General features: G+C 44.6%; 1 protein-coding gene across 5 annotated transcripts in view; it reads right to left on the bottom strand.

Annotated features, from left to right (window-relative positions):
- The window catches only part of DPP6 (dipeptidyl peptidase like 6), an 842266-nt gene that overhangs the window by 11296 nt on the left and 803200 nt on the right, over window positions 1-27770 (bottom strand). For all 5 annotated transcript variants that reach the window (XM_090047677.1, XM_090047678.1, XM_090047674.1 and 2 more), the window contains exons 17-19: window positions 15643-15690; window positions 6641-6739; window positions 3902-3971 (exon numbers count right to left, since the gene is read on the bottom strand). In XM_090047677.1, coding sequence (XP_089903803.1) covers window positions 3902-3971; window positions 6641-6739; window positions 15643-15690 — 217 coding nt within the window. The remainder of the gene's footprint in view (window positions 1-3901; window positions 3972-6640; window positions 6740-15642; window positions 15691-27770) is intronic.

The following is a 27770-nucleotide window of genomic DNA, read 5'->3' on the forward strand; positions in this document are numbered from 1 at the left end:
ACCAGACACATCCAGGTTCAGAGGCAGCCTAATCAAGTGTTGTTAGCTTGATGAGTACCAATCTTTCTCAAGCACTTGTATAATGAAGTACATTTTCTGCAAGATAATTTGGTGATGTAACGGCATGTTTATTGCAGTGGTTTTGCCCTTCATCAAGGGAAGCTGCAGGATGGTGTTTTGGTATTCAGCAGCAATTGCCTCCTTCATTCCTCTATCAGACCCCTTTCTCTGGGCAAAGTGAATCTGAACTTGAAAGTACAGCTAATCAGTAAGACACAGGAAAGCCATAGAAGACCTATGAAGATTTTTCCAAATTCATCTAATACTTCTCCTTGATTCTTTAGGCATTTTTGGAAAATCTCAGGTTTATGATCATCCCCTTCAAAAATAGATGACAGGCTTTTGCAAAAACCTAGCAGCAAAAGCTGTCCAAGTACAAGCCACTGTCTGATACCCTGCAGGAGAAGGGATACAATGTGATGGTGCAAGTGCAGGACACCGGGGCACTTGGAGCATGCGACTTGAGCAACCAGAATATTCTGAAAGCCTGTAGGGTACTCTGTTGCTACTTAAAGCAGGTTAGACATTGCTGTTTCTAAAACCAAAGGGCAGGGCAACTATACGTGGACGTTTTTATGCAAGGAGCCCATTACAGAAAGCAAGTACTTTAAAGGTGCTAACAGAGGTAATGGTTTGTCATGTGATTTGGCCCCTGAAATGCTCTACAGCCACACAGTGACAGAAGTACATGGCTGTGGAGCACTTTAAAAATGCTCGATCATGTGACAATCTGAACCCTCATTATATGAGCGTTCAGATGAAAGTACTCCAAACCAGAGCGTTTCATTAACGTCTGCCAGTGCATGCCAGGAGTGGGGCTGAAGAAGCCCAGCCCTGTCCCCAGAGCCCCCTTCAGAATGGGAGGGGGAGAAGGCAGGGAGGGATTTCCATCTGGGGCCCGCATTGAAGGGTGGCACGGGTGCATCCAGCGCAGGCTGGGCAAACCCCAGACTGGGCTCCCTCAGCCCTTTCCCCTTCTCATTCTGAAGACAGCACGGGAGCTGGGAAAGGAGAGGGGCAGGGCTAGGGGAGAGCAGCTGCAGACACGCAGCCACTCCAAAATGCAGCTCAATCCATCCCCCCAACCCCAAAAACCCAACAAAAAACATCTGCTGGGTTCAGGGGATTGCTGTAACTCAAGGCGCTTCCTGCAAAGCGCTATGAGTTGCAGCAGGGTGCTGCACATCTGTCAGCACCCTTAGTGCTTTTAAGTTGCCAGTACAGTCTAGAAGGAAGACAACACACCTTGCAATGCAGCATTTGAACACGAGTGGGCTCAGCCAGTCCTGCCAACAGAGTTCTAAGAAATTGTAATATTAGCATAGCTAGGTGTGCATGAGCTGGGCTGAGAGAGGGTGCAATAATGACAGTCACCTCTGTTGGCCTGCCACCTGTCATTATCCAGGGCCTAAAAACATCCTAGTTATGCCTCCTAATTGAGGAGTCATGCCAGCGAGGTGGGATGGGGCAGATACAGGTTACAAAAAATGACTCCTTCACTTAGTTGCATAGTTGAGAAAAACTGAGTTTGCAATTCTCTGCTGGGTTTAAAGCAAATGCTTGGTAAGGGTCTGTCCATTTCTGCCCAAGGCAATTTACAGGGTTTGTGGATATGTTTGAAAAAACTGCTGACCAGTTTGGAAGAGTGGAGTGGACCTGACATTATATGTGGTGGAAAGCTGATAGAAATTATTCAGAGAAAGCCCTATCTGAAGCCCTACCTGAAGATCTTTTAAGGAAATCCCTTGTTTCTACTCCTCCTACTCTGCACTTCTTTCCTGGTCTCACTGAAAATAGCAGCAGGTGGTGAATGTGAACTACTTGCTCAAATTTCTCTTGATGAAGTCTCTGGAAGGCAGCCCACTGTTTTAAGGCTTCTGCGTAAACCTGGGATAGCTTGGTGTTAAGATGTTTGAGTTTCCTTTAACTCTAAGAGTGCGTCTATGCTGCAGCACTGGTGTGTCTGAGGAGGGTGCTCCCAACATGCCCTACCCACCCACTTGTAACCAAACTGAGAAATGCACCTTGGGTATTTCCTTGTGGCTGCTCTCAAGACCACAGTCTCCACAGTGCTTGAAAGCAGCTAGAAGGGATGGCCCCAGCATGTGTGAATAGGTATGTGTGGCTGGGTGCTTGAGAACATGTCTCCCTAGGCATGCTGGTGATGAGGTGCAGCCTAAAGGTCCTTGATATGGGAGACCTGGTTTAATCCCTTCCTCCACCTTATTTGGGTTCAAATCAGATGGAGAAAGGACTCAACTGTGCATCCTCCCAGCTCTCAGGAGGGGGGATGACACTGGATGACATATGCTTAGGGTGGTCTCTCTTAATCTCTCCTGTAGAAGCTGTCCCACTTCCATATCTGAAAAGCAGAGATCAGTATCTGACTCTCCCATATTCAAACACCAACCACTCAAATAGAGTCAATTGTTATTATTTTCCCTTCTCTTTCCCCATCTTCAGTGACTATTTAATCATGAATGTAGAGCAGATCAGGATCTACAGGAAAGATGGAGAGAGCTCTAATTCAGAATCCCCTACAGTCAACAGATATGGGCACTTTCCTAAGAGCTGCAAAAGACCATGTAGGCCCAAGACCATATTCCCAATGTGGCAGAGATTGGATTTGAACCTGGGTCTAGAAGGCAAGCACTTCACTAACCAGATGAAGTTTAACACTTCCAAGTGCAAGGTGCTCCATCTGGGGGCAAACAACTCTCAACATACATACAGGCTCGGTGGTGACAGCTTGACTTGCACCATGGCCGAAAGGGACCTGGGGGTAATGACTGACCATCGCATGAACATGAGCCATCAATACGAGGCGGTAGTCAGCTGGGCAAACAACACGCTGGCATGCATCAACCGATGCATCTCATGTAAAACCAAGGAAGTGATATTCCCACTACACTCAGCACTGGTGAGACCGCAGTTGGAGTACTGTGTCCAGTTCTGGGTGTCGCACTTCAATGAGGATGTGGAAAAACTTGAGAGGATCCAGAGAAGAGCCACCCGTATGATCAGGGACTTGCAAGGCAAGCCATACAAGAAAAGGCTGAGGGACCTGGGCCTCTTTAGCTTAAAGAAGAGAAGGTTGAGAGGGGACTTCATAGCGGCTTACCGCTATATCAGAGGAGTGTATCAGGAGCTCAGTGAACAACTGTTCACTAGGACACCCCTGGGGAAGACCAGGACCAATGGATACAAGCTCCTGGAAGGCTGCTTCAGACTTAAGACCAGGAAAAACTCTTTCACAGTCAGGGTGTCCAGACTGTAGAATAAGCTCCCTCCAGAGGTGGTGCCATCACCTATCCCGGAGGTTTTCAAGAGGAGACTGGACAGTCACCTCACGAGGGTCACCTAACCCCAGTTGTCTTCCTGCCTGGAGTGGTGGGGCTGGGCCCAATGATCTGCAAGGTCCCTTCCAGCCCCTAACATCTATGAATCTATGAACTAGGATACAGGGTGTAAAGTGAGAGGTCTGATAACACTCCCCTTTGTCTGTGCTTTGAGGGTGCCTACCAGCTGTTGCCCTGCACATAAGCTAGATGGAAGAATGCACTGACTGTACATCTTGAGGAACCTTAGCCTTGTGGTTGGCCAAGCATCTCAACACTATCAATACTCAGGCAGTGTTGCAGTGCCCATGCCCAGGAGCAGCAATTTATGTACCTGTACAATGTCACTGCCCCTAAGGCTAGGGACGAGAGGGCTGAGGGTCTAAATGGTGGACTGAAACTTTGTTGTATCCTGTGTTGGAAAAAAGGGGGCTCTGGTGTTGGTGGAGGAGTCTAGGCACTAGTGTACTCTGGCTAAAGAAAAAAAGAGAAAGAAAACTTACACAACCAGTAGCAAAGGGTAGTGCACAGTGTCTGCAAAGGTTGCCGGTTTTAAGATTTGCAATGGCAGTTCTAGGCAAAAGCAACAGATAATAAAATAGTTTTAGTACAGAAATGTCAACATAACTATAGTAGATTTTTATGGTGTTATAGTCATATAACAGGAATAAATGACATTTCATAAGATACTCTGATAAATAACATTCTAGAAAGATATGCGTTGTCAAGAATACGGCTCTCGTTGCAATAACCACGGTGACAAGAAATTTAAACCTAGAGTGCAGTGTGACCTGTTCAGTCAGGCATCACTTATACAACATGCAATTAATATCTGGCAAAAGCTATAATTTTCCCTTTAGGCAGCCGGATAAAGGACACAGCCAAGAATCAATACTATTGGGTAGTGGGGGAGGAAGGAAGGAGTGAAAAAGGATAGTTTAAAGCTAAAAGGAAGCAGGATATAAATGCCAAATAAAACATAGTCGATGGCATGGAAGATTTTCTTGCTTTAGGGGCTTAAAGACAGTTGCAGGATGTCCCTTGTAATCCTAAATTTCAGGGGCCCAATTTTGATCTCACACTACTCTGGTATAATATAAATCAGGAGGTAACTCAGCTGATGTCAATGAAGTTACACTGGTGTCAAATTAGTGTAAAAAAGAGGTGAGTTAGATCCAAGTTGTGCTATGGCACCTGCTAGAACTCTGTTTAACTGCAGCGATATGCTCTGCTTGGCCACACGCTCGTATGAGAACGTGCTTTCACGTCAACACATTCTATATTCACAAAAGCACATTTGTTTTCAAAACATTAACCATAGTCCAGATGACCAAAGGCACAGCAATTAAATCAGTATTAGCACCAGTTTCAACAGGATTAATACACAGATTAACCATCAGGTTTAAGTGGTCTGTTTTGCAGTCATTTTCTGACACTCAATTTAATTAGTTATTCCATCTGAATGCTAATGGACTGCAAACTGGATCGATGGAAAAGACAGCTCCTTGATTTTAAAGACACATGAACACGGCAGGCACTGTTCTCGGTCCCATTCAGCCTTTTGGGCAGACTGTGGGAAACATGGTGAGGGAACACAAAAACATCCGCATGGGTATTGTGTACCTGTATTACACAAATGCCTGTGTGCACGCATATGTATGTGTACACACAGTGAGCCAGAGCAGACAACATATGCAGTTAAGAATTTTAGCAACAACTCTTGAATTATTAGGAATAAATGCAAACTATAATGAGGAGATGGTTCAAGCGACCTGGATAGAGCTGGATATTACTGACAGGTTGTTGTCAGCGTTATGTCCCTGCTCCCAGCGCTGCTCAGCTCCCAGCTGTCCCCAGGCACAGGCAGTGGGGAGCTCTCTGTCCCCTCAGCCTTGCTGCTGCCTGTGCAGCACATCGGCTTCTGCTCCCTTCCCATGCTCGGGGAGAGCCAGGAGTTGAGCAGTGCTACAGTTGCAGTCAGCTCCCTCCCCTGATGCCTAGGCTGACCGGGAGCAAATTGTACCCTGTCAGCATCTACACATGAACTGCTGCACAGTAGCTAATGTATCATTAATCTACTAGTAAACGTTGGTATTAGCAAATGGTGCATTAGCCTAATTTACTGCACAGTAAGTCCTGTGCGTGTGTAGATGCTGACGCTTTGCTGTGCATTAGATTAGTCTGATACACAGTAAAGCAACACGCTCTCCAGCATACCTTATTGCTTACTGTCATTCCATATCATATCTGAAGGGATATATTATATTACTCTGCCTACTCTAGTCCTCAATTACTCCAATCACAAGGAAAATGTTAATGGACACATTTTCAGGCATGCCTTCTTGGTTGCTTCTTCAGAATTGTCGAGTATCTGCAGAGGGGAGGATTGCTGGGAACATTAAACATTTGGAAGAATTTGAACAGGGGTTTTGAACATGTGCGCTTGTAACAAAACAGGTGCTCTTCCAAATGCTGCAGGTGCAGGAAAGGAAGCTGGTAGGGAATATTTGGATTTTTAGGCCCTAACTACATCTACTTGGTATATTTGCTGGTATTTTTGTTCCCACCCTTTACTCCTCCCGCCCCCCCCCCCCTTTTGCAGCTAGATGAGGAGAGAATACTTAATTAAGAAGTGGCACCAAAAAATTTTTTTTTTAAAAATGCTAATTTAAACAGCTCTAAGACTCATTCTTCTCTATTGTAATTAAAAAAAAGCATGCCCATGCTTTTGCCTTTAAACTTTTGTTTGTCTTCCAATTTCTAACACTTCATGTGGTTTGCATGGAAAAGTTTTAATTATTGAGACTGAAAGTCTTTACCATGGCTGTCTCCCCATTGGTGATTACTCCTCCGTTCACTGCAATTTACTGCTCTGTAGTAAGAAGCTGCTGCACTTGGAGCTAAAAAGCACATGCAACAAACCATTTCAAACTTATCTTCAATAATAAACAGGCCTGGCTGGAGAAACTGCCTCTTGCATTAGAGGCAGATCCACACCATGTCATTTCCCAGTGTGGTTTTTTTTTCTTAAAAGATAAAAGTTATATTTATCTTTTTTCCTTCTGTTCTCATAACGACTTCCTTCTATACAGAGTGTAAGGATGCAGAGCTGCCCAATGTGGCTGCCTTAATTGAGAACCAAAGTAATTTTTCCCCTGTTAATCTGGTTCAGATGATTGTACCATTTCAGAGCAATAGCAGTAAAAAAAAAAGAAAAAAAAGGGACAGACAGACAGACTTACTGTAATCATCTATCTTGATTTCCATGTACTCCACTTTAGGCATTTGCCTATCACTTACAGCCAACTGCACATTTTCATTCACCTCCAGCTCAAAGATTTCTGAAAGAAAAAGGATGAAAACAACACAAATGTAGCAGTTCATGGACATAGCCTCTTAACATTTTATGTAAGCCCTTCATGTTTGCAATGCAAATTTCTTTTCGATGCACACAGTCCTCACAAAAGCCTGTGATGTGCGATGCACAGTTAAAATGCAGTAGTTACTTTGTACCCTTCTAAAACCTACATCAGATCCAGAGATGTTCATTATCATCCTTGGACCAGATGAAGTTCTGGTGTAAACTGGCACCCATTGAAACTCATGAAGTAGCACTGAGACCAGCTGAGGATCTAGCCTTCAAAATCAAGTTGCTGTAGCAGGGTTTCAGTCTTGCACAAAACAAAGACAGAGACAACAATGAGAAGGGTGAAATCCGTGGATTTTAAAAGCTCACTCTGGAGCTCACACTGAATGGGAAAAGAGGATATTTTTCTTCAGTGCGCAAATGTACATTTGTTCAGATTTTCACTCTAGAGGAAAATATGCTGTTGGCGAGTTCTCCAGGCATGGGAAATCAATAGGAAGCATTAGCAGTCTCTAAATAGAGCATCGTCCATTGTCCACAGCACAGCTTTGCGAATCACAGCTAAGCTGTCTTTCCATTTTAAAATCATCCTTAGCCTTACACTACAGACATGCACAAAGAGCAACATGAAGGGATGCTGCATGCGTTGTGGAAGAATTTAGCTGCTAAAAAGACTAAACCCTAGGTTTTGGAAAATATCTGAGTATCTCCGTTATGGATGTCCTACTTGCAGCACCCGGGAGAGAGGCTGCCCAGCTCCCGCCACCTCTCATGGGATGCTCGGGTGCTAGATAGTGGCGTGGCTCTACCCTGCAGGCACGCCAGGCAGTTACCTAGGGCGACACGTTCCTTTCAGCTGTTTTGCTGCCTCCTGTTGAGCTGTCCCTTCCTCCAGAAAGATGCTCACCAGGTGCCACCTCCTTCCCTCCCGTCCAGGCTGCAGCTGAATGCTGATCAGCTGAGCTGTTTCTTGCTGGGCAGCAACCTTAGTCCTATTATTATGGAGCCTATTACGCTAAAGATAGTCTCCGGCTGGCGCCTGGCTCCCAGGCAGTAGGCCAGCAGCTGTGTTCCTCCTTTCCGAACAGTGTAACAACTGATCTGGAGCTGCTCCTTGTGCCCAGCCGAGTGGCCGACTGCTTGGCAGAGCTCGGAGGGACACCCAGCAGCAGCGTGCGGTAGGGGGAGAGGAAGCCAGGGCAGTGTGCAGTCCAGGTTCTGCTCTTGACACCTCTGGTAAGACTCACTATCTTTTCCCCTCTCTTTGAGGGAAGTCCTACTTTTCCCAGTGACTTGCAAGGGCTGGATAGATCTAACCATAACCACACTTTGGGATCTTGATGGTACCTTCCTGGTCTGGGAGCTTGCAGCTTGTCAGGGTCAGTCCAAAAAACCAAAGTCTCTGCAGGGATGCTATCAGGTCTCAGCACCAACACATCTCCAACCAAGTACTTGCCTGGTCCTGGCTTCCCATATGTCCATCCAGCTGTAACTCCCTAATTCCTAGATGCTGTGGTAGAGGTCTCAAAGCAGATTCAAAAAGGGACTGTAGTGAATTCATCTGCTTAAGTCCAAAATATAGATGCTCAAAATCACTGTTCAGGTGCCTCCTAACCCTAAAATTGCACAACCTCCATAGGTACCTCTATTTTCAGCATGACATTGAACACTTCTGTAGATGATTGATATTTTCCCTGCCTGCATATCCAGAAGTGCCTCCAGCTTAACAGGTCTGCACAGCCCACTGGCTAGCTGAAGACTTAGTCCAATCTGGATCCAGAAACCAGGCATGATTCCCCAGGGGAAAAGCTCCACCTACCCCTCTTGAAGGGCCTATCTATCCCGTAGGGATTCTTGGAACATGCAATGAATTGGGCTCTGCAAAAATGTAGTGACCAGCACCACTTTGAAAATATGGGCCTCGAAGAGGCAGTGGGAGTGCTACCAGTCTCAGCCCCAGCTCAGGGATTTGATTAGCATATTCTTCCAGGATGTGGTAGACCCTGCTTTGATTCTTATCTCTGCCAAACCCACCCTTCAGCCCTAACCATCTGGCTTTACGCTAGGCTTTATACGGGGTAAGGGCCCTCTCTAAACCTCTTCTCTACATGCCAGGAGAATTAAAATTCACCAGGTGAGTGGCAGAAAGCATGGTTAAGCAAGTACTAAATGACTGCACAGTCACCCATGAGCAGTCCGCCGCACACGTAGATGTGCCCAGAGTCATGCCACCTCTTGCTCTCTTTCTCTGGTCCAGTGAATCATGCTCTTATGGAAGAGCTTTAACAGGAAATTTGGAAAATTTCTCCCCGTTAGCACCGAACGATGCTGAGTCAAGTGCTTAGTCAGCTGGGGGTCTGAATCCCCTCAGACAGAAAGAAAAATAAACTGCACCTCCCACATGTTGGGGAAATGCTCTAACCACTGAGATATTGTATAATAGGGGACCCCTGCCACCCTTGGAAAGAGGGACTCCTGCTGTGTTTATGAAGCGCTTGTTTTCCGGGGAACGCTTGGGGATGTTAATCCAGAGCGACCGGAAATGATTCCTAGTAGGATGCAGTAAGGAGCCTGAGCCCTGGAAAGGCACAATCCTGTCCTCACTCTTCTTCTATTGGCTAACTCTGGGCAGCTCCCCGCTCAGCAGACTTGGTTTTGTGTCTCTCATTCTCCTCCTTCACAGGGCTCACATAGGGAGCAGAGGTGATCAGCTCAGCTAGGGAGGCCAGGCACCTAAAAAGTTAGGTATCACAGAGCTCAGCATTGGACCTGGCCCCTGGTGCCAGAGCTCTGACACAAGATCCCTTCTCGACAGAGAGGCAGTTTGTTCCTTCCCCCCGTTCTGTGATATACGGACTCTGACAAGGGAAGGTCGGGTTCGGTGGCTTTGAGTCTGAGGTAGGTTTCCTCTGCTTGCATGGAGGCATTAGACTCCACCTACAAGGACATCTTCTACAGGACCCATCCTTCAGTTCACCCTAACACAATCCCTCTTAAAATCAAATCTGGGTTTGCCAACACCTTCAGTGTCTTTCAGCTGAGGATCAGACCCAAATGTTTTTCTTCTTTGGGATGATTATAAATATGCCATATTTAACAGCAAAGTCCAGATAGACTATGGAAACTCCCAGTGCTAAATTACGCATTCAATTTGGTGACACTTATTTATAGTTGCACACTATTGTATCCTCTCCGCCCACAAAAAGATTACTATAAAGTAGTTCGTGCTCATGTCCTGACTCATATTTATCTGTGCCTCTATTCAATGACTATAAAAGCAGGCACGAGACAAAAACATGCTTTTCCAGTGATTTAATGCATTTCACAGATCTTTCAGCGAGTGGCTATATCAGTTCAAAGACTATTCAACTTGTTTCTGAAAAGCCTGCCTCATCTCTATTGAAATTGTAACCCCCACAAAAGCTCCAAAGCAACAGACTATTAAGTTTAGTTAAATATTAGGATTCTCATTTAATTATGGCCCACACAACTAGCTTTATCAGCAGAAAGAGGTCTGCCACACAGGGGAGTTCAGTAAAGCCATTTTATTTGTTCATATAATTGCATCCAGAGAAAGGCAGAAACAGAGTAGAGGAAATAAGAAAAGACTGGCATATCTCCTAAAGGACCCTCTTTTCTGCTTTAGGGCCATAGGGAACCCTAGCCTGTGAAGTACAAATGGTCATTGCTTAATTAAATGTAAGCATGCTATAATAGTCAGTGCAACTCACTATTATCAGATGATTGCAGAATACCGAGACAAACTCCCTTTATGGAGTAATGCCTTAAAATTAAATAAATACATTCAGTAACATCCAACTGCCATCATTACCTCCTTTATTCAAAAGCAACAAAATGCTGGAAAATGAGGGACCAGGGGAAATGCTAATCAAATGCAAAAATCAGATATTTTAGTACAGAGGATGAGTTTTGTGTGTGCCTGCATCTAATTATCTATGCAGCAAATACTATCACTCCCCAAGTGCACTACAGCTCTGGCATGTTTTATACCCCTTACTTGAAGCATTTTATTTGCTTTTAATATGCTACGGTTGCTCTTACAAGAGACACCTAAGAGTCATTTATAATAATATACACAGGCGTACAATTCTCTGCCATTGCCATTACAATTCTCTTTTCTGTATGTGGTGTTTTTAGGAAAAACAAACTTCTTGGTGTCAAAGGAAAAGGGGGAAGCTAAGATCAGGAGCACTCATTAGAGAAGAGCTCATATAATTCCTCCCATCCTTAAAAATCACAGTTCACCCCATACAAGGCACATGGGGCCACTAGGATCAGGCACGGTTTCGGCATACCGTGGGAGAATCAGAGACAAGATGCCCAAGAGGAAGACAGTGAAAAATACCTGGCAGAGTTTGTCTGGCTCTGAGTGGACTGCTTGCCATTACACAGGTATGGAGGCACTGATGCATAACACTACTCACTACATATACATTACTCCAGTCCTCACCCTTTCATTGTGTGCTCTGCTTCAGTTGACCAAGCGAAGCATCACGGCACACCCTCAGAAAGTATAGTCCTGGCTTGTTGCATCCTTCACTACCTAGCCATGCTACATGGCTGAGGGGGGAAGCATGTCAGAAAGGGGATGAGGAGGAACCGAAGCCCAAAAAGAAAGAAGGGGAAGGCTGCAGAGCCCGAGGATCATAATTCAACCCCAGAGAAGACGCGGGGAAGAGCTCAGGTATCCAAGCACTCTGCTGCTCTTGCCCGTTGGGCAGGGGAAGAAGGATATGGCTGGAACATATGATTTTTGGCTCGTGCTCCTTGTTCCTGTCGCCTGCCATGCCAGCAAATAATGGAAAGCCAAACTCCAGGTGAGTGCAGAAACCTTCCTGTTTATAAACAAAATGTCCTGGCTGGGCAGTGACTCCCCACAAATACACAGGCCAAATAGAAGGACTGAAGAAAGAAAAGGCAGTTTTGGTTTAGGCTTACTAGCCTAAATGGAACAAAAAGCTAGCTCTTTCTGCAGGAATGCTGAAGGAAACCCGACTGAGAGATCAGATCTGGTATGCCTTTCAATAGGCAGGGGCGACTCTGTCCTGGCCCTGGGGACTTGATCCAAAAGATCATCTGATCCATGGGACTGGGCAAGAGGCAGCCCCAGGTCTGGAGCATGTGCCACATGTTCACTCTGAAGCAGGATACAAACCATTCAAGGAGGTGTTTAAATCTTTCTGGCTGGTTTGCCATTTTATCCCACCATAAATTGTTTGCACATGTGACACGTTACAATTTGTGTCCATAATATGATAAATATAACCTCTGGCAGGGGCATTTTCCTTCCTTACCCATAAAGCCCCTTGCTGGAAGAAGTGATCTGGTGCTACCAATTGCTCGCTGTACTTGCATCCACGTGTTTCCATACAGGATGCTTCAGCGCTAACAGCATCATTTAGCTCTTATATAGCACTTCTAATCCATAAATTTGAAAGCTCTTTACAACAGAGGTAAGCATCACTACCCCATTTTCCAGAAGGAGAAATCAAGGCATAGAGGAGCAATATTATGTGGCCCAAGGTCACCCAGCAGACCAGGAGCCAGAGCCAGGAAAAGAATGAAGGTGTCCTGGTCCAATGCTGTATCCATTGGATGTCACTGCATTAACCATTTTTGTCAAGGATTTCATTTTTGTCTCACAGACGCAACTTCTCCCAGGGACGCTGCTGACTTCTGTTCACCTCACTTATGAGAACTTCTCCATGAAGAACAATTTGAATTTAAAAAGGGAAACTGGAGGGGGTGGCCAGCTGGACATTATGGTGAAACGTACAGCACATCTTCTCTGACAGCATCCAAACCGAAGCCTGCTCTGTTACTCGGTATTTGTAAGTCACCCACAAAAGCTGCATTAGGTCTCAAACATGACTCACATTGCACTTTGATTGACCCATTTTTACATTTCTATTAAACTGTGCCTAGGCAAGCACTGGCCTTTATTTGTTGCTTCCTCAAGCACCCCTAAAAATCTAAAGTACTCATCTTCTCTAACTCTAATTTTGCATCACCATAATTGCATTCCTATAGGAGATTTAAAAACATTCAGATAAACATCTGTGGCAGTGCACTGCAGGTTGTTTCTGTGCAAGGCTCTTCTATACAGAGGGAGGCAAGGAGATGGATCATGAACAAGGAGGATGCAGAGAGCAGGATGCGAGAAGTCATGTATTTTGGAACTGGGAGCTTTTCTTTGTCCCTGATACTATGTAGGCCCCAATTCTGTTTTTAATAGGAGATGGAGCAAGGGGTGAGAGTAGAATTCATAGATTTCATAGCCATTAAGGCAGAACGGACCTCATAAGATTATTGGGTCCAGCCCCCTGCCCAAGGGGCAGGAAGTCAGCTAGGGTCAAAGGACCCCGGCAAGATAAGCATTCAACTGTTTCATAAAAGTATCCAGAGTAGGAGCTTGCACCACCTCTGGGGGGAGCCTATTCCAGAGGCCCCCGGGGCTCAAACAGTAACAAAGTTTTTCCTTATGTCCAACCAAAAACAGTCTTGCAGGAGTTTGCGACCATTGGACCTTGTCATCCCTTGGGGCGCTTTGGTGAACAGACGTTCCCCTAGATCCTGATGCACATCCCTGATCTACTTCCGGGCTGCCACCAGGTCCCCCTGTGCCTGCGCTTCTCCAGGCTGACGAGTCCTATGGCTCTCAGCCTTTCATCGTAAGGCCTGTTCTCCTGCCCTCTGATCATGAGCCTCTTCTAGCCTGTTCTGATATGATTTTATGGTTTATCTGAGGGACAGGGTCCAGGAAGCGATGCTAGATTGTTTAAAATGTAGAGGCTTGTTATTATTAGGAAACGATACTGCTGGCTACTCAGCCTCTTTCATACTATTCCTACGCTTGGAAAAATCTGCCCCCTTTCTCTGTGGTGACCTCTTCCCTTCCACTTCACTAAAGCAGGGATGTCAAACATATGGCCCGTGGAGGGGGGTCACCTGGCCTGTGAGGCTTCTCGTGGACCAGATGATCCGCTTCCAGATTCAGCCCAGGGGCTACTGGAGCAATTGTGTTGGTGTGGCTCGGGAACCCGAGGGGATGACACTGCCCCCACTCCCCTCCCCTTCCCTCCCCTCTCCCTGCTCCGTGGATTTGTTTTCTTCACCACTGGCACCTCTTTTGGGAAGCCCTCTCATGATTGCTGCTTGCATCAGCGCTCTGTTCTTGGGTCTGCCCACGCTCCTGCATTGTGGTGTCAACCTACCAAGGAGGGACTGTAACGCGAGTGAGTCTCATTGTAAATACTCAGTGAAAGGAACTGGCCGTCTTTCTTTGTGCGTATAAAGATCTTGGCACATTTAAAGGGAAGTTACACTTATCTGAGGGGCAGAGTGAGGTACTGTCCAACACGGATATCCTTTATCAAAATGCTCTTTCAGCTGAAAATCAGCCCTGTTCCTCAGTGGGGGATCTCATGGCAGAAACAGAGGGGTTGGTGGTAAAAGACAGCACCCGCAGTTATCAACGAAGGGGTCAAGAAAACACTGACTCCCAGAAATGCTACACTAAATTTGGAGGTTCACCAAATCTATCCCAAGAACTGCGTTTACTTTCTTCTAGCCTCTGACAGCTTTGTGGGGGCCTGGATTATCTTTCCTTTCCCTAGCAGTTAAACCAGCTAGGACTATCTCTGCAAGATTTCAGCATTACTTCATGTTCATAGACCCATCCCATATTTCAATGGTGTTAATGAAAATTCACTACCCTGGCAACACTCCTGCAAAAGTGGCAAGCATCACCATAATTCCTTGCATACAGTATATGCCCTCAGAATAAAACAGGCACCTTGTTTTTGAGAAGCAGAATGAAGGAGGAAAAAGATCTTTCCTTGTAGTAAGCAACTGAGTAGCAGCAGCCCAAGTGGGGCTGGAGTTTGGTGGGCAGCTCCAGTGGATTTTCAAAAGGATGTGGGCCCCAAACTACCCTCTGTGCCTTTAAAAATCCCCTACCTCAGTAATACTTACTATTTGAAAGCAGAGAGACAGCATGATGACAAATTGGATTGCCATTTGTGACCATGCTCCATATCCTGATTATTTCTCTCATGGATCACTGTGTTAAAGCTGAAGTGTTTCCTGTAGAGCCGGTGGTATAGCAGTATGGCCTATGGAGACTACACTCACTAAAAAGTGACGATCTATCTTTCTTGGAGTGTTTCAAACAACAGGATACACTTACAGGTAAGATAAGCATGGCCTGAACAGACTTTTAGCTTCCATGGGTTATACTTCTACAGCAATCTGCTGTTATTACTTATTTTTTATATTATGATGGTGCCTACCAGTAATCAGGACTCCACTGTGGTAGGTGCTGTACAAATGCTTAATGAACGCCACAAAGAAGTTACAATATAGACTTCAAAAGGGTGCAAGAGGTAGATGAAACAAGATGGGAGAGTGGAGGAGGAGAGAATATTAAAACATGCATGTCTAGCAGTAGTGAGCTTTACTCCTAGCTCACTAAAAATTTGCTGTGGCACTTTAGCTGCTGCCAACTAGTCCATGCCACCCACACTTTGGCAAAGTCTGGGCTCCACCAAGGTAAGTTTACTGAAGGACAGCAATATCTTTGAATGGAGCAACTGTCTATTTGGGAGGGATACAGGCAAACTTTCAGGTAGTGAGTACCCTTCATGCTACTTGTTATCCAAAAGCTCGCATATAACCTTGCCAACTCTATAGCTGGCCCACTAAAAGACGGGACCTACAAAAATCCTTGCCTCTAGCATTTTTCCTGGATCATCAAAGCTACCACATCACTGGAATACCACCAAAGAATGGTGGCATTTTATCACATTGCCTTGTGTCTTTTCTTTAAAGCGTTACAAAGCTCAGCCTGTTACTTACTTTCTGTATCTGTTGTGTTGTGAACTGTCACTATTGGAACTCTTGGACCTTGAAGAAAAAGAGAAAAAAGGCATTTGGTGAAAATGCACAAGTGCAGATATGTGTGTACAAGTATGTTTATACATACGAACTTGCTTTTGGATTTCTAAAAGCTAGAGACCTCTGAGAATTACATTTCATGGAAAAGCAATCAAAAGAAAATCACCCAGGTATTAATAGCAGTCTATGAGTAAATGACAGTTCTGTAAACTCCCAGACGTGTGAGGTTTCAAAGCCCTTTCCCAGTGGGCTGCTAAATGCATCTCTCTCTAATTTGTAAACATTATAATTAGCACAAACACAATTAAAATACCTTGCTTTTTAGATTATTCTAATGACACACAGACATCATTACACAAAGCATTTACATTTTATATACCCTAGATACTAGCTGCTGTTACAGAGACACTACATAACCCATCCCGATCTCCTCCTATTTATTTGGTTCCAATAATAAAAAAGATCAGCGGCTTCATCCTCAATGTGCAATATCTGGCTACTGAGATCAGCCAGTTTTGCAAAGAGGATTCTGACCCTGATTCTTATTCTTCTGGTGTAGCAGCAATATTGAGCATGCATAAGTACATGGTGTCCTCAGGTGCTGTAGAAATTGTGGCAAGTGCACTACACACTTGCAAAATGTGGGCAGCAGCTAAGTGAAAGAATTTAACCATTGCTTGGCAGGAGAACTGAAAGTAAGGACCAAATCCTGCCCTTGCGGCTGAAGGTAGCATGTGGCAGGTAGGTATGTAGGTAGAAGAAGGATGGGTGGAAAGGTGGGATCTGCCATTCCATGCTGGGAGTTCAATGGGCCGGGTATGCTGTCACTGATGTGTTGATGTCGATGGAGAAAAGCTCACTGATGGTCACAGTGTCATCCAAACCCCAGAGATATTGGTTGACTTGTTCTCTTTTTCTTCTCCCAGTGGTGCAGGCATAGGGAGCAGTAATGAAGAGGGCACCTGGCCACACTCCCAGCCAACTATGTGGATGCACATGCACTCTTTTTGGAAGGAAAGCAAGGTGCTCCTCGCACAGGTTATCATCCTGAGCTGCTGGCTCCAGTGCCAGGCTTATTGCCAGTGCAGCTCCTTTCTCCGCAGCCGATGCAAGCTTATATCGTAGAGGCAGGGCTTTGCTCTGAGTATGCATAGCATGGATTTCCCACACAAACCATGAGTGTTATGTGGATGGGTTGACCAAAGAAACCACAACATTTAAAGTCAACTGCTTAGGAATGGAAGAAGGCTTGTCAGAAACCTTTTCTCTTCCTTCCCTTAAGGAGGAGTCTCAGAAAGCCTGGTGCCTTTCTGCTGTTTCCCCATGTTGCCTTGACCAACAGAACGTGGAAAGTGAGCTGAAAGTCTCCGCAAAGGGCTTCATCCTGAGAGGTGGCAAATGTTCTCAGCCACTGCCACCCGTGCACTTAAACCTGGGCGTAGTCTTCAGTGCTTCCGTCAGCTCATTCAAATGAACTAACTTCAGTTTGCAATGCTCACCTCTTTTCAGGACCAAGGCCCGAACCACGGACCTGGTTAAGAAACTAAATCCATATGCCAGTGCTGTTATTTTGTTTGGGGGTATTGCCCCCCTGCTTCTCTGCGCTGGAGTGGTCCAGGGGTGGGTGTCACCAGGAGAAGCCTTGGGAGAATGGTAGGAGAGGCTCAGGTGGGGGGAAGCGGGGGCTGTCGGGGATTCAGGTACAAGGCCCTTCTTCTCCTACAGACCACACAAGATCTTTAAGGATTGTCGGTGCTTTATGCAGGGAGTAAATCCTGACCAAGCCCAGGGACATGATGCAAAGGAAACTCCATGAGAGTGAAGGTGCAGAGGAGTCCTGGCTCCTATCCCCTTGCAGTGAGGGCAGAAAGGGGTGTGTAAATGGGTTGGGGTTAGTTTGGTGCTGTGCAGGTGGGCTTTGCTCACTTGGGAGCCCTTCAGCCAGTCTTTGTAACGAAAGACAGTAATTCTTGGTCCAAACAAATAAACCGGCAGAGCAAGCCATCAGCCTTTCTCCAAGCGGCAGGAGAGGCCTCTACAGCTCTGGCCCTTCCTACTTGCAAGCCCCTCTAGGTTCAGTCTGCTTCCTTCCTAAAAATTGCTTCTTCCCCAGCTCAAGCTCCTTGCTCTTTCCCTGCTTGGGCTTTTCACTGCCACTAAGCACTCACCACTAGGCTTCGACCCTCGGGATGGCTACCCCACATAAAGGGCCAAATCTCCTTCTTACAGGGTAGTTCTGGCCTACAGGGCAAAATTAAAAACAGAACAAACAAAAAAACCGAAAACCCAAACATGAAATAAATTCAGATACCAACACACTTTCCAGGCACCTGATATTCAGATAACCCGGAGTACCCGCCTTTAGCAGGTACTTTAAGCACCCAGGGTTACCAGTCACTTTCCCAAACCTGGACCGCAGGTTTTTGTAGAACCAATGGCAACTTTTTCATTAAATTTTAGGTTTACAAAAAAAAAAGGGGGGGGGGGGGGAGGGAGGGCTTTATCCTAAACAGAATAGAAACTCAAACGTTTTCACAGAAAATTCTGTGGTGAGGTCTATATCGGAGGTGAGGTCTATACTGGAAAATGTCCACTGGTCTAGGTCCAGAGCATAGCAGCAATCTCCTTCAGGAGATGCTGTTCATACTGTCAGAGAAAGTGCTTTGGCTGGTATAACTTAACCCAGTTCAGTGAACAAAATGAGCTACAGCAGGAAAAGCATTTTATGGTTGTTTATGTTTCTGGCTATGCCATCAAAAATCATGCCTTTTACTGCCTTTGCTATAGTGAGAAAAGTGCTTCATTTAGCACGGACCTGGGAAAATTAAACAAAAAAATTTCATTGCCTTGAAAAATTTAAGTACAAAACATTCCTCATTTTTCACCAGCTCTAGTTTTTTAACCATGTAAGATGTGCTGCTGTTAATGGATACAGTGAATACTAGTTTTTATTTTTCTGAGGATGATTGCACTTGTCTGCATGTACAGAAGGAAAGAAAGTAACAGCCAGGAATGACATATTTTCTTCCCAGTACACAAAGAATCAATTAGCTTTGGGTATATGACATTTAAATGAATTGGGTCAGATTCTCATCTCTGTTCTACTCAGTAAATCTTAGATGACTGTTTCCGATGCAGTGGATTTATCCAGATGTATAGCATCATGACTAAGGTGAGAAGCTGACTAGGTCTCCCTCAGACAGGAAACATCTTGCGAGCAAGTTCATACCATTCTTCTTTCCAGACAGGTTTGCCATTTGTGCATTGCTAATCTAAATGGAGGCAGAACAGGTTTCTTCATTGTGCTATTTGACTGATGTGGCAGTTCTGATTTTCATTTTCTGTTAATAGAGAATTTTGTACATTAGCAATGCAATTCCTTTATCCTCTGTTTGTTAAATGGTTTTAGATAGAAACTGAATCATCAAAGAAGATAGACACAGAAGTGTAATTTTTTTTCTTGCGGATAATTGGCTGAGTAGACAGAGTCGGTTTCTAATGAATGGTAAATATTACTTACGAGGGTGAAAGAGCTTTTCAGCTGCTTATATACAACAATGCACTAAATATATTTATAAAGCTATTCACCACTTCCCCATCAATCCCAGAATGAAAGCTTCTGGAAGGAAATGAACAAAGTACTATTCAGAAATTGTCTGGTTACATTTCCAATGAACACAAAGGAAATTTTTGATTGACTTCAATGGAAGCATAGCTAATATAGTAAGTATTACAAAGAAGGTAATTAAAGAAAGACAATGTATAAAAGCCTTTTGTATTCTGATTTCTCTTTCTATTCCTCTTTGTGCTAACACTGGAAAAAGGTGAAGAGGTAAAAAAAAAAAAAAAAAAAATCCCGTTATATATTGCTTTTCTTTGGTCTCTTTCGCACTTTTCTTCCCCCCACCTCAAATTTTAGAAAACTAAACAAAGTTCTCAAGACAGCTTCTCACTTTGTGGTAATTTCATATAAAGATATTTTAAAAACTGTATCAATACCTATGAAGAAGTAGAGTTCTCAACTTTTCTTTTTTAAGTTTCAGGACAAATGATCACAGTACTCTTAGTAAAGTTATCTGCAGGGATCCTGGTTTTCTCTGATAAAAAAATCCCCAATTTTCAGATTTAAAAAAGTAACCCAAAATCCACATTTTTCCATGATTAAAACGAAACCCCGCTAATATATGTATACATATTAGTGGTGTTTCATTCATATACCTACATAGTGGTGTTTCATCTGAATCATAGAAAAATGATACTTTTTAAAATCTGAACATTGGGGATTTTTTTTTTTTAATCAAAGAAAACTAGGATCCCTGGTTATCAGATTAAGTTAAGAGATTGTTCCCGACCATTTTAGTTGAACATTTCAATGATATCATATTTCAAGGCATGTCGCAAATATGTTGTTTTAATGCTCACTTTTAAAGTTGTGCCAACTAGTTGAGATGTTAACTAACTTCGATCTGGGAGCATCTGAAGAAGCAAACTGCCTTTTATTATACGCCACATACTTGATGCCTAATGCTTGCCATTGTGAGAATGACATTCCTGGTGTTTCTTTGGACTAATTCATTAGCAGCTTCCTCCTACGTTAGTTTTTTAAGTTCAGGCTGATGTGACAGTTGCACTGCACTCACCATCTGCTGAACGCCGTTCGCTGTCACTTGCAGGTTGAACAGCAAAACCCAATTTGTTCAGTGAAATGTTCAGAGGAGACAGAAGCAGAGCTAGGCTTTGCTTCCCACTCTACTTGCTCTCCAGAGTCTTTTCCACACAAGTTTGATGGGACTCCCGAGTTTCCACCCGTTCTTTTCCCCCTTCTTTTAAAATAAATACTGATGCCATTATGAGTTGGTCTGCCTACCCTGCGATACACCTTTGCTACACACTAGATGAGGGCCAGATGTGATCACAGGAAAGAAGATGAACAAAGGGGAAACAAGAGGGTAAATAGGAAGCTGGGTCTCCATGTTGCAGCAGAGTCTGCTCCACACTTGTCTCAACTGGAAGCCAAAATATCCCGGGCCCCTGGCAAATGTCTCCCTACCACCGTGTCATCCAGTTGGTGGGGGGTCCCCACGGGTCGAGATTTGGTGGCAGGGGGAGAAGTGGCAGCATAAATTGCCAGAGCTGGATCTGGTGTGCAGGGCTGCTCTGAGGCCAGATCTGGCACGTTGGCCCAGACCATGTGCTCCTAGGCAATACTGGAATGAACAAGGCTGTAGAAATCCATTGTTACAGGAATAAGGTTTCAATTAATAGGGCTAACAATCTGGCTTTATCAAAGAAGCTTTGATTCAAATGCCCAATTCCCGCCATTTTTCATGCAGGGAGTAGCATTAAGCTACATCACTGTAACGACAGGGGCAAATTTAACATAAATAAAGTACCGGCAACATCTGAAAATAAATAGGAACACCATAACTGAGCAATCTGATGAGAAAAAAGGTTACTGGCCATGGCACAGCATCAATTTTTTAAGTATATTTCATCTGCATTTCCAATGGGGAGTTCTGCATAAAAATGACAGAAAGGGACAGCCCTACATTTTTAGGCGACAAGCAATGGATGGTCAAATTAAAAATGGAAAGTCACATTCCATCTCTTGCCACATCCTTGACCAAAACCCTGGCCACATGTTCAAGCCTAAAACTTGTCAGTGAGTTTCCAAACTATTGCTGGTATTTCCCTGATTGGAGTCGCAGGGAGGGATTATGACAGTCATAACTTAAAACTAAACCGGCAGCCACCAAAAAAAAAATGGTGAAAGCAAAGTCATTAAAAATATCTAAAATAATAATAATAAAAAAGTCAAAGACGCTGCTCATCTTATTCGTCTCATCTCTATTCTCAAAGGCTTCAATGTGGCAGATAATTTCAGACCAGAAGCTAAATTCACCGTGTGTAAACAATGAAAATTCAAACAGCGTCTGCCAGTGCCACCAGTGTCTCTCTTAAGCACTGATGAATGATTTAAGAAGAGCAGCTGCAAGCAGTGTGAACCGAGAGGGGCCGGCTCTGCAGAAGGGAGATAATTGGCAGCAGCCAGCTCTGTGTACAGATTCCAGATCTCTTTATTTGCTAAGCCATGAATTATGTATGCATCCGGCATGCAGGTCGTGCGCTGGGGTGATATTATCAAACTAATAAATAAAGACGTGGGGAGTTCTCTGAACCGCTGCTTATAATTAAAATATTTGTCCCCTCCATAGTGTTTCCAAGCTGATGCCACAGTTCAGGACGTTTGCTTTCACAGCCTTGTTATCACCAACTTCAAACAGTGATTGGTGCTGCTACTGCCCTCCCCAAGGCTCTTCATTTTTCAATCCAATCTTTATGTCTTTTTATGTCATTCATCTAATAAAATGATCTACTATGCTGACTTGTTCATAGGATGTGTGTCGTGCTGCTTGCTTCTGTTTCCCATAAACTAGCAGCAGCTTTTTTGCTTGCTGCATGGAAGTGCAGACACAACTGCTGCTGAGATGGTCTAAAATGTAATAAAAGGTCTGGAGGACGAGCTGAGCAGGGGAAAATTAAATGAGCCCTGGCTTTGATTATGTGCAGGGACTAGCCCCACTGATCAGTGAACTGGTCTCACAATCAGGGTCACTGGAAAAATGAAGGTATCTGGAAAATGAGACAGTTCTTCAAATGCTCCTTTAGAATTTGTGAGGAGCGAACTGAGCTGCAGGAAAATGGGTGGGCAGGAGCTGGTGCCATCGGGAGTGATCTGGATGTTTTTTTCTGCCTCTGCACCTGACATGTTGATCTGCGACACTGCTAAGGAGTATAAGGACTTCCTAGGTTATCCTGATCAGTCCCCTGCTGCTGCAAGAAACTCAGTAATAAATGGGTCAATATGTATCTTTAAAACAGTTAGGTCTCTAGCCCTTACAGCTACTGCTGGAAGGCTGTATACCAGCACCCCAGTGCTCTGACAGTTTGAAACTGTGTTTAATTTCCAGCCTCCATTTGTTCAGTCCATTTATGCTCATTTATTCCTATGCCAGCAATATCTTTTAGTTTAAATGCTCTTCTCCCTAGTGTTTGCCCTGTGGTATATCTGTACAGAGCAATCACGTGTCCTCCCATGCTTTACTTTGCTGGGCTAAGCAAGCTAAACTTGACTATTGGTTAGTCTCTTCTCATCATATAGACTCTGTCACATCTCCTGATAGCCCTTCTTTCCAATGGTTCCAGTTCACCCTTTTTGAACATGGCCAACCACAACTTGACATGGTATTGCTCATGTCCCTTCACCAGCTCCAATATTTCCCTGCTGTTACTGGCAGAAGTGTTTCCTGGTGCACTGCGGGATCCCATCTGCTTTGTTTATGGCTGCATCCCACACAATCCACCTGTGATCAAGTAGTACAGCCCAGTCCTTCTCCTCTTAGCCCCCTGTACTATTATGCTTGATCCCATTTCCATTTCCAGGTCCTGGCAGGGTAAACGGTTGTTTTCACTGCACATCTACAACTTGCTGGCACTGATGAAATAATTGCAGGTGCAATGCAGAGAGCTTTCTCCCAAAGTGCAGAGAATATGAGTGTTTGCTTTTATTCTTGAAACTATCCAGTTGTAAAAAGTATAAAGAATCCTCTTTATTTATTCTCCGCCACAAGAAAATGCTCCCCTACAACAAAATAACAGATTCCTTTCCAGATATCTAGTAACTGATATGGATGGTATCCTTTTTTAGATCATCAAAGGTTATACGATTTCTATTTCTTACTTTACTTTTCATCAGACCAATTCCATTGCTCTAATATCTCCTCAGGAAGGATAAAGTACTAACTGGGTATCCGGAAATCAGAAAAGAAAATCTAGCATTAAACCTAGTAGCTGGTGCAGATGGCATACAAGGTGAACAAAGCTGTTTTCCTTAGAGCAAGCATTAAATCTTGTGGGATGGTAACATCTGTACTATACATTCAAGAAGAATGAGCTCAACCAAGGTCGCTTATGTATCTCAGTATAAGGGTGCATACATCCTGTTCTCAGTATAAGGGTGCATACATCAGGCGACTGACTGATTTGTGAAGCTTTATTATTTGAAGCATCATGAGGAGCTTGTCGCCATGGTCATTTATTTCCTTTGAACGGAGTTTGAATTTATAGAAGGAAGTTCCAAGTGACCTCATGACGAGAAGGGTCCTGGTGACCAGAAAATGATATTCTGTATGGTTCCAGGTATTCCAATATACCTCTTATTTACAAAGCCAGGATACAAAAGAGAGCAGGATCAAACTATGCCCAATGCTTCATTGACATTTTCAGAATGGAGTGACTTTCCAAAGGTCAGCGTTTTGATACAGGTTTAAGTTTTTCTCATTCCATAAACATGCCCTTGCTCTCATGCCAGAAAGCACAGGTAGCTCTCCCTGCATCCAGATTTTTATTAAACACTTTTATGCATAAATGCCTATTCACTTTTCCCCCACGTCAGTGAGCAATTAAGGATAATTTACACAAAATTAATGATGCATAACTACAATGAAATATTTTATAACATGTAAATGAATGGCCTGTTCAAAGAAAGAGGAAATGTAATTTAAACATCCACAGCAGTGACAAATTTAATTAATCTCAGACTACTTTAATAACTATGTGTTGAAGCCTGACAGAGCAGATGTTTAAAAACCTAGCATGCTAATCACAGATATATATTTGTTGTTGGTGAGGAACAGCTCTTGTGGCAGCTTCTGTTTTTGTTTCTTCTCCCAGCCCTAGATTTTAAAGCAGAGCTCAGTGTAAGAGAAGGAGAGCACCCTACTTATTTCCTTCACACACAGGAGTTTGACCCATGAGCTGTTCACAAAGGAGCATGGAGACACAAAGCCACCGGTAACTGCTAAGGACACGAGTCCCTTTGGAAAAAGGGACAAGTGAATGCAAATGTGAATTGTATAGTAATTATAATATAAATGGGACCCAGAGATTAAGTCTGTGCATGCTTTCCGACATCAAAAACTAATTTAAGCTTCATAAGCCCCAGGAAAAGTTCCAAAAGGTCACCATTTGCCTTGAAGCACTAATTACAGCCTCCTGCTACTGGTTATACAAAAAAATCTTCATAATCATCCTTGTATGGGAAACCATTCTGGCCACAACAGATAAGAGTCACCCAGTGACCTAATATACTAGCAACAACCAACAATACCTTCCAGACATGAATCCCTGAGCTGCGCTTGTTTAGTATTCAGCAGGGTGGGAAAAGGGGATTCATGTCATTTTGCCGTGCAAAAGTTTCTAGAGCTCATTTTCTCATTGTGAGAAAGTCTGTTGAGTCCCAGCAGTGGTCTGGCTGTATTGGTTTGACCTATTGCCTGGGTTAACTGCCTGTGCTACGAAGGCAGGCATATTAGGTCAGATGTAATGCCAGACTAAAGCTGCTAGGCCGCATCCAGTTTTGAGCAAAGTCAGGCATCCCCGCACAGCACTGCACTGTGCCATGTAGATGTGCTCTTACTTGAACTGACAGCCTAGTTATGCATCTGTCCTGGATTTTATCAGCTGCATTATTTGGCCTTTGGTGTCTGCTATGACCAGGTGGCAGAGTGGTTTCCCTGAGTTTTTTAAATGCAATCTAGTATTACATCTACTTTAAATCTTTCTTCCAGTCCTGCGCAGAAGGAGCATTGCAGCCCTAATGAAGTATATCACCACATTTCGTGGGCTAGGAAATGATGGGATCCCAGGCAAACAGATGAAAACTGCCTATATGGCTGTGAATAAGAAGTTCAGAACGGTCCAATCCTGCTGTGTTTCAGAGTGAATGGAGGGTGTCTGGTAGCTTTATGGTGGCCTTCAAAAATAATACCTGGCCTTTGTGTGATGCCTTCCACCAGCAGATCTCAAATGCTTCACAGACAGGGTTTTTGGCATTTCCTTTGTTTCGCATAAAAGGGAAGGTGATGCAACGAGGGACAATCAGGTGGCCAGGGGCAGAGCCAAGAAAGGAACCCATGTGCCCTGAGTCTGGATTCACTCGGTTAGTCTCTTCTAGTTCACCTCTTACAGTGGCATTGACTACTGGCAATCTCAGCAGAGGTGCTGTGCAGGTATGGCAATCCAACTGTCTTCATATGAGGACCATTAAAGCAGATTGGTAGAAGTGATGTGGAAAAAGCCTTCCATCTCCATCATCCTTCAAAAACAATGTGGAGAAGTTTGAGAGGGTGCAGAGGAGAGCCATGCACATGATCAGAGGTCAGGAAAGCAGACCTTATGATGAGCGACTGAGAGCCATGGGACTCTTCAGCCTGGAAAAACGCAGTCAATCCAGGACATCAATATGAATCAGGGGTGATCTGGTGGCTGCCTATAAGTTTATCGGGGTGCTCACCAGGATCCGGGGGAACGTCTGTTCACCAGAGCGCCCCAGGGGATGACAAGTTCGAACGGTCACAAACTGCTTCAGGACCGTTTCAGGCTGGACATAAGAAAGAACTTCTTTACTGTCCGAGCCCCCAAGACCTGGAACAGACTGCCGCTGGAGGTGGTTCGAGCACCTACTTTGAACACCTTCAAGAGACATTTGGATGCTTATCTTGCTGGGATCCTATGATCCCTGCTGACGTCCTCCTCCTGGGGCAGGGGGCTGGACTCAGTGATCCTCCGAGGCCCCTTCCAGCCCTAATGTCTATGAAATCTATGAAATCATCCACTCCAGGGTGCTGAACCTCCAGCCTGTGGCCAAATGTGGCCCACAAAGCCACCACATCTGGCCCAAAGGGCTCCCCACAGGTCAGGATATTTGGCAGTAGGGGAGCAGTGGCCACTAATATGGCCCTACCCCCATGCCAAATTCCCAAACCTCAAGGCCCCTGTGGCTGTTCAGGACCAGGCAGGGCTGAGATCCCTTTCCCCATGGGGCCAGGCCATGCCCCCTTGCCCCTCAGCTGTACTGAGGCTGGGCCATGCCCTCTTCCCCCCGTGGGGCAGAGCTGGGCCCAAGCCATACCCCTTCCCCCCCTGGGGTGGATTCATGCCCCTTCTCAGAAGTCAAAAGCTAGTTGCAAAACCTCTTCAGTGTGAGTAGGGGAGAAAAGATAGGGGCAATGGCAAGAAGACTAGGCAAACTGGATTGATTTTCAGCTCTGCAACCGACTTACGGCAAATCCCTTTACTCCTCTGGACTTCCTTTGGATCTGTGTGCTTAGACTGGGTCTTGTTGGGTCTGGCAGAGTGGGGCTCTGCTTTTACTACAGTACCACTGCTGGCCCAAGCAACTACTGCAGAGTTTGAAAATCAATCTGTTGCATTTGCTTAAACCTGAACACATCGATCGTAGTAGTCATTAGCTCTTGGCTCACTCAGTGAAACCCCTGTCTCAGCATTAGTTTTTATTTCAACTTCCAATCACATCTCTGTAGACTGCCTCTAAGATGGCGTTTATTAGGGTCCCTGCCAAAGCTCGCTCTGAATCTCAAGCATCAGCTGGGTCTCAGCTGGGCTGGAAGCACCGAGGAAGCTCCAACCTGAGTTTCAGCAGGAACTGCTGCACAGGATCTTACACGAAAAGCATGTCATCCCCATCCTGTGAAAACTTCTGATGTTATGAAGAGATGCTAAACTTCACTCCTCACAGATCCTTGTGTTTCTACATGATGGCGTATGCTTTAAAAGGGTGGGTTTAGTGTTTGATGTCCTGGATTGAAAGCACTGTCTAGGCATAGGCAGTGTAAGCGCTCTCACGCTGACTAGCAGATATACTTATTTCTGACCTGATGAGGTACACACAAAGGCCAGGTACAGATGTTACACTTTTACTAATATAAATGATTGGAAGCCAGTCTATACCCATTACAGAACCGAGGTTTGGCGCACGTGGTCTGGTGAAACCTGGTCTAAGATTTACCAAAAGGGTGAACGTGTATTCTGTTCCTATTGATCCAACCCATGCCACTTATGGAAACCTGCATCACTTAGAGCAATTCCACCTTGGGTTTTTGGAGTGTCTGTACCTAGACAAAGAGGTTACAGGGTAACTTCAGTCTCCATGACCACTAAAAGCAGAGAGCAGCTCAACCTTGGTACAGTAGATGGAATCACAGACTCATAGAAAATGAGGCTGGAAG

The sequence above is a fragment of the Crocodylus siamensis genome, chromosome 5, assembly GCF_052110815.1.
Source record: "Crocodylus siamensis isolate JL-2025a chromosome 5, ASM5211081v1, whole genome shotgun sequence".
Taxonomy (NCBI): Eukaryota; Metazoa; Chordata; order Crocodylia; family Crocodylidae; genus Crocodylus; species Crocodylus siamensis.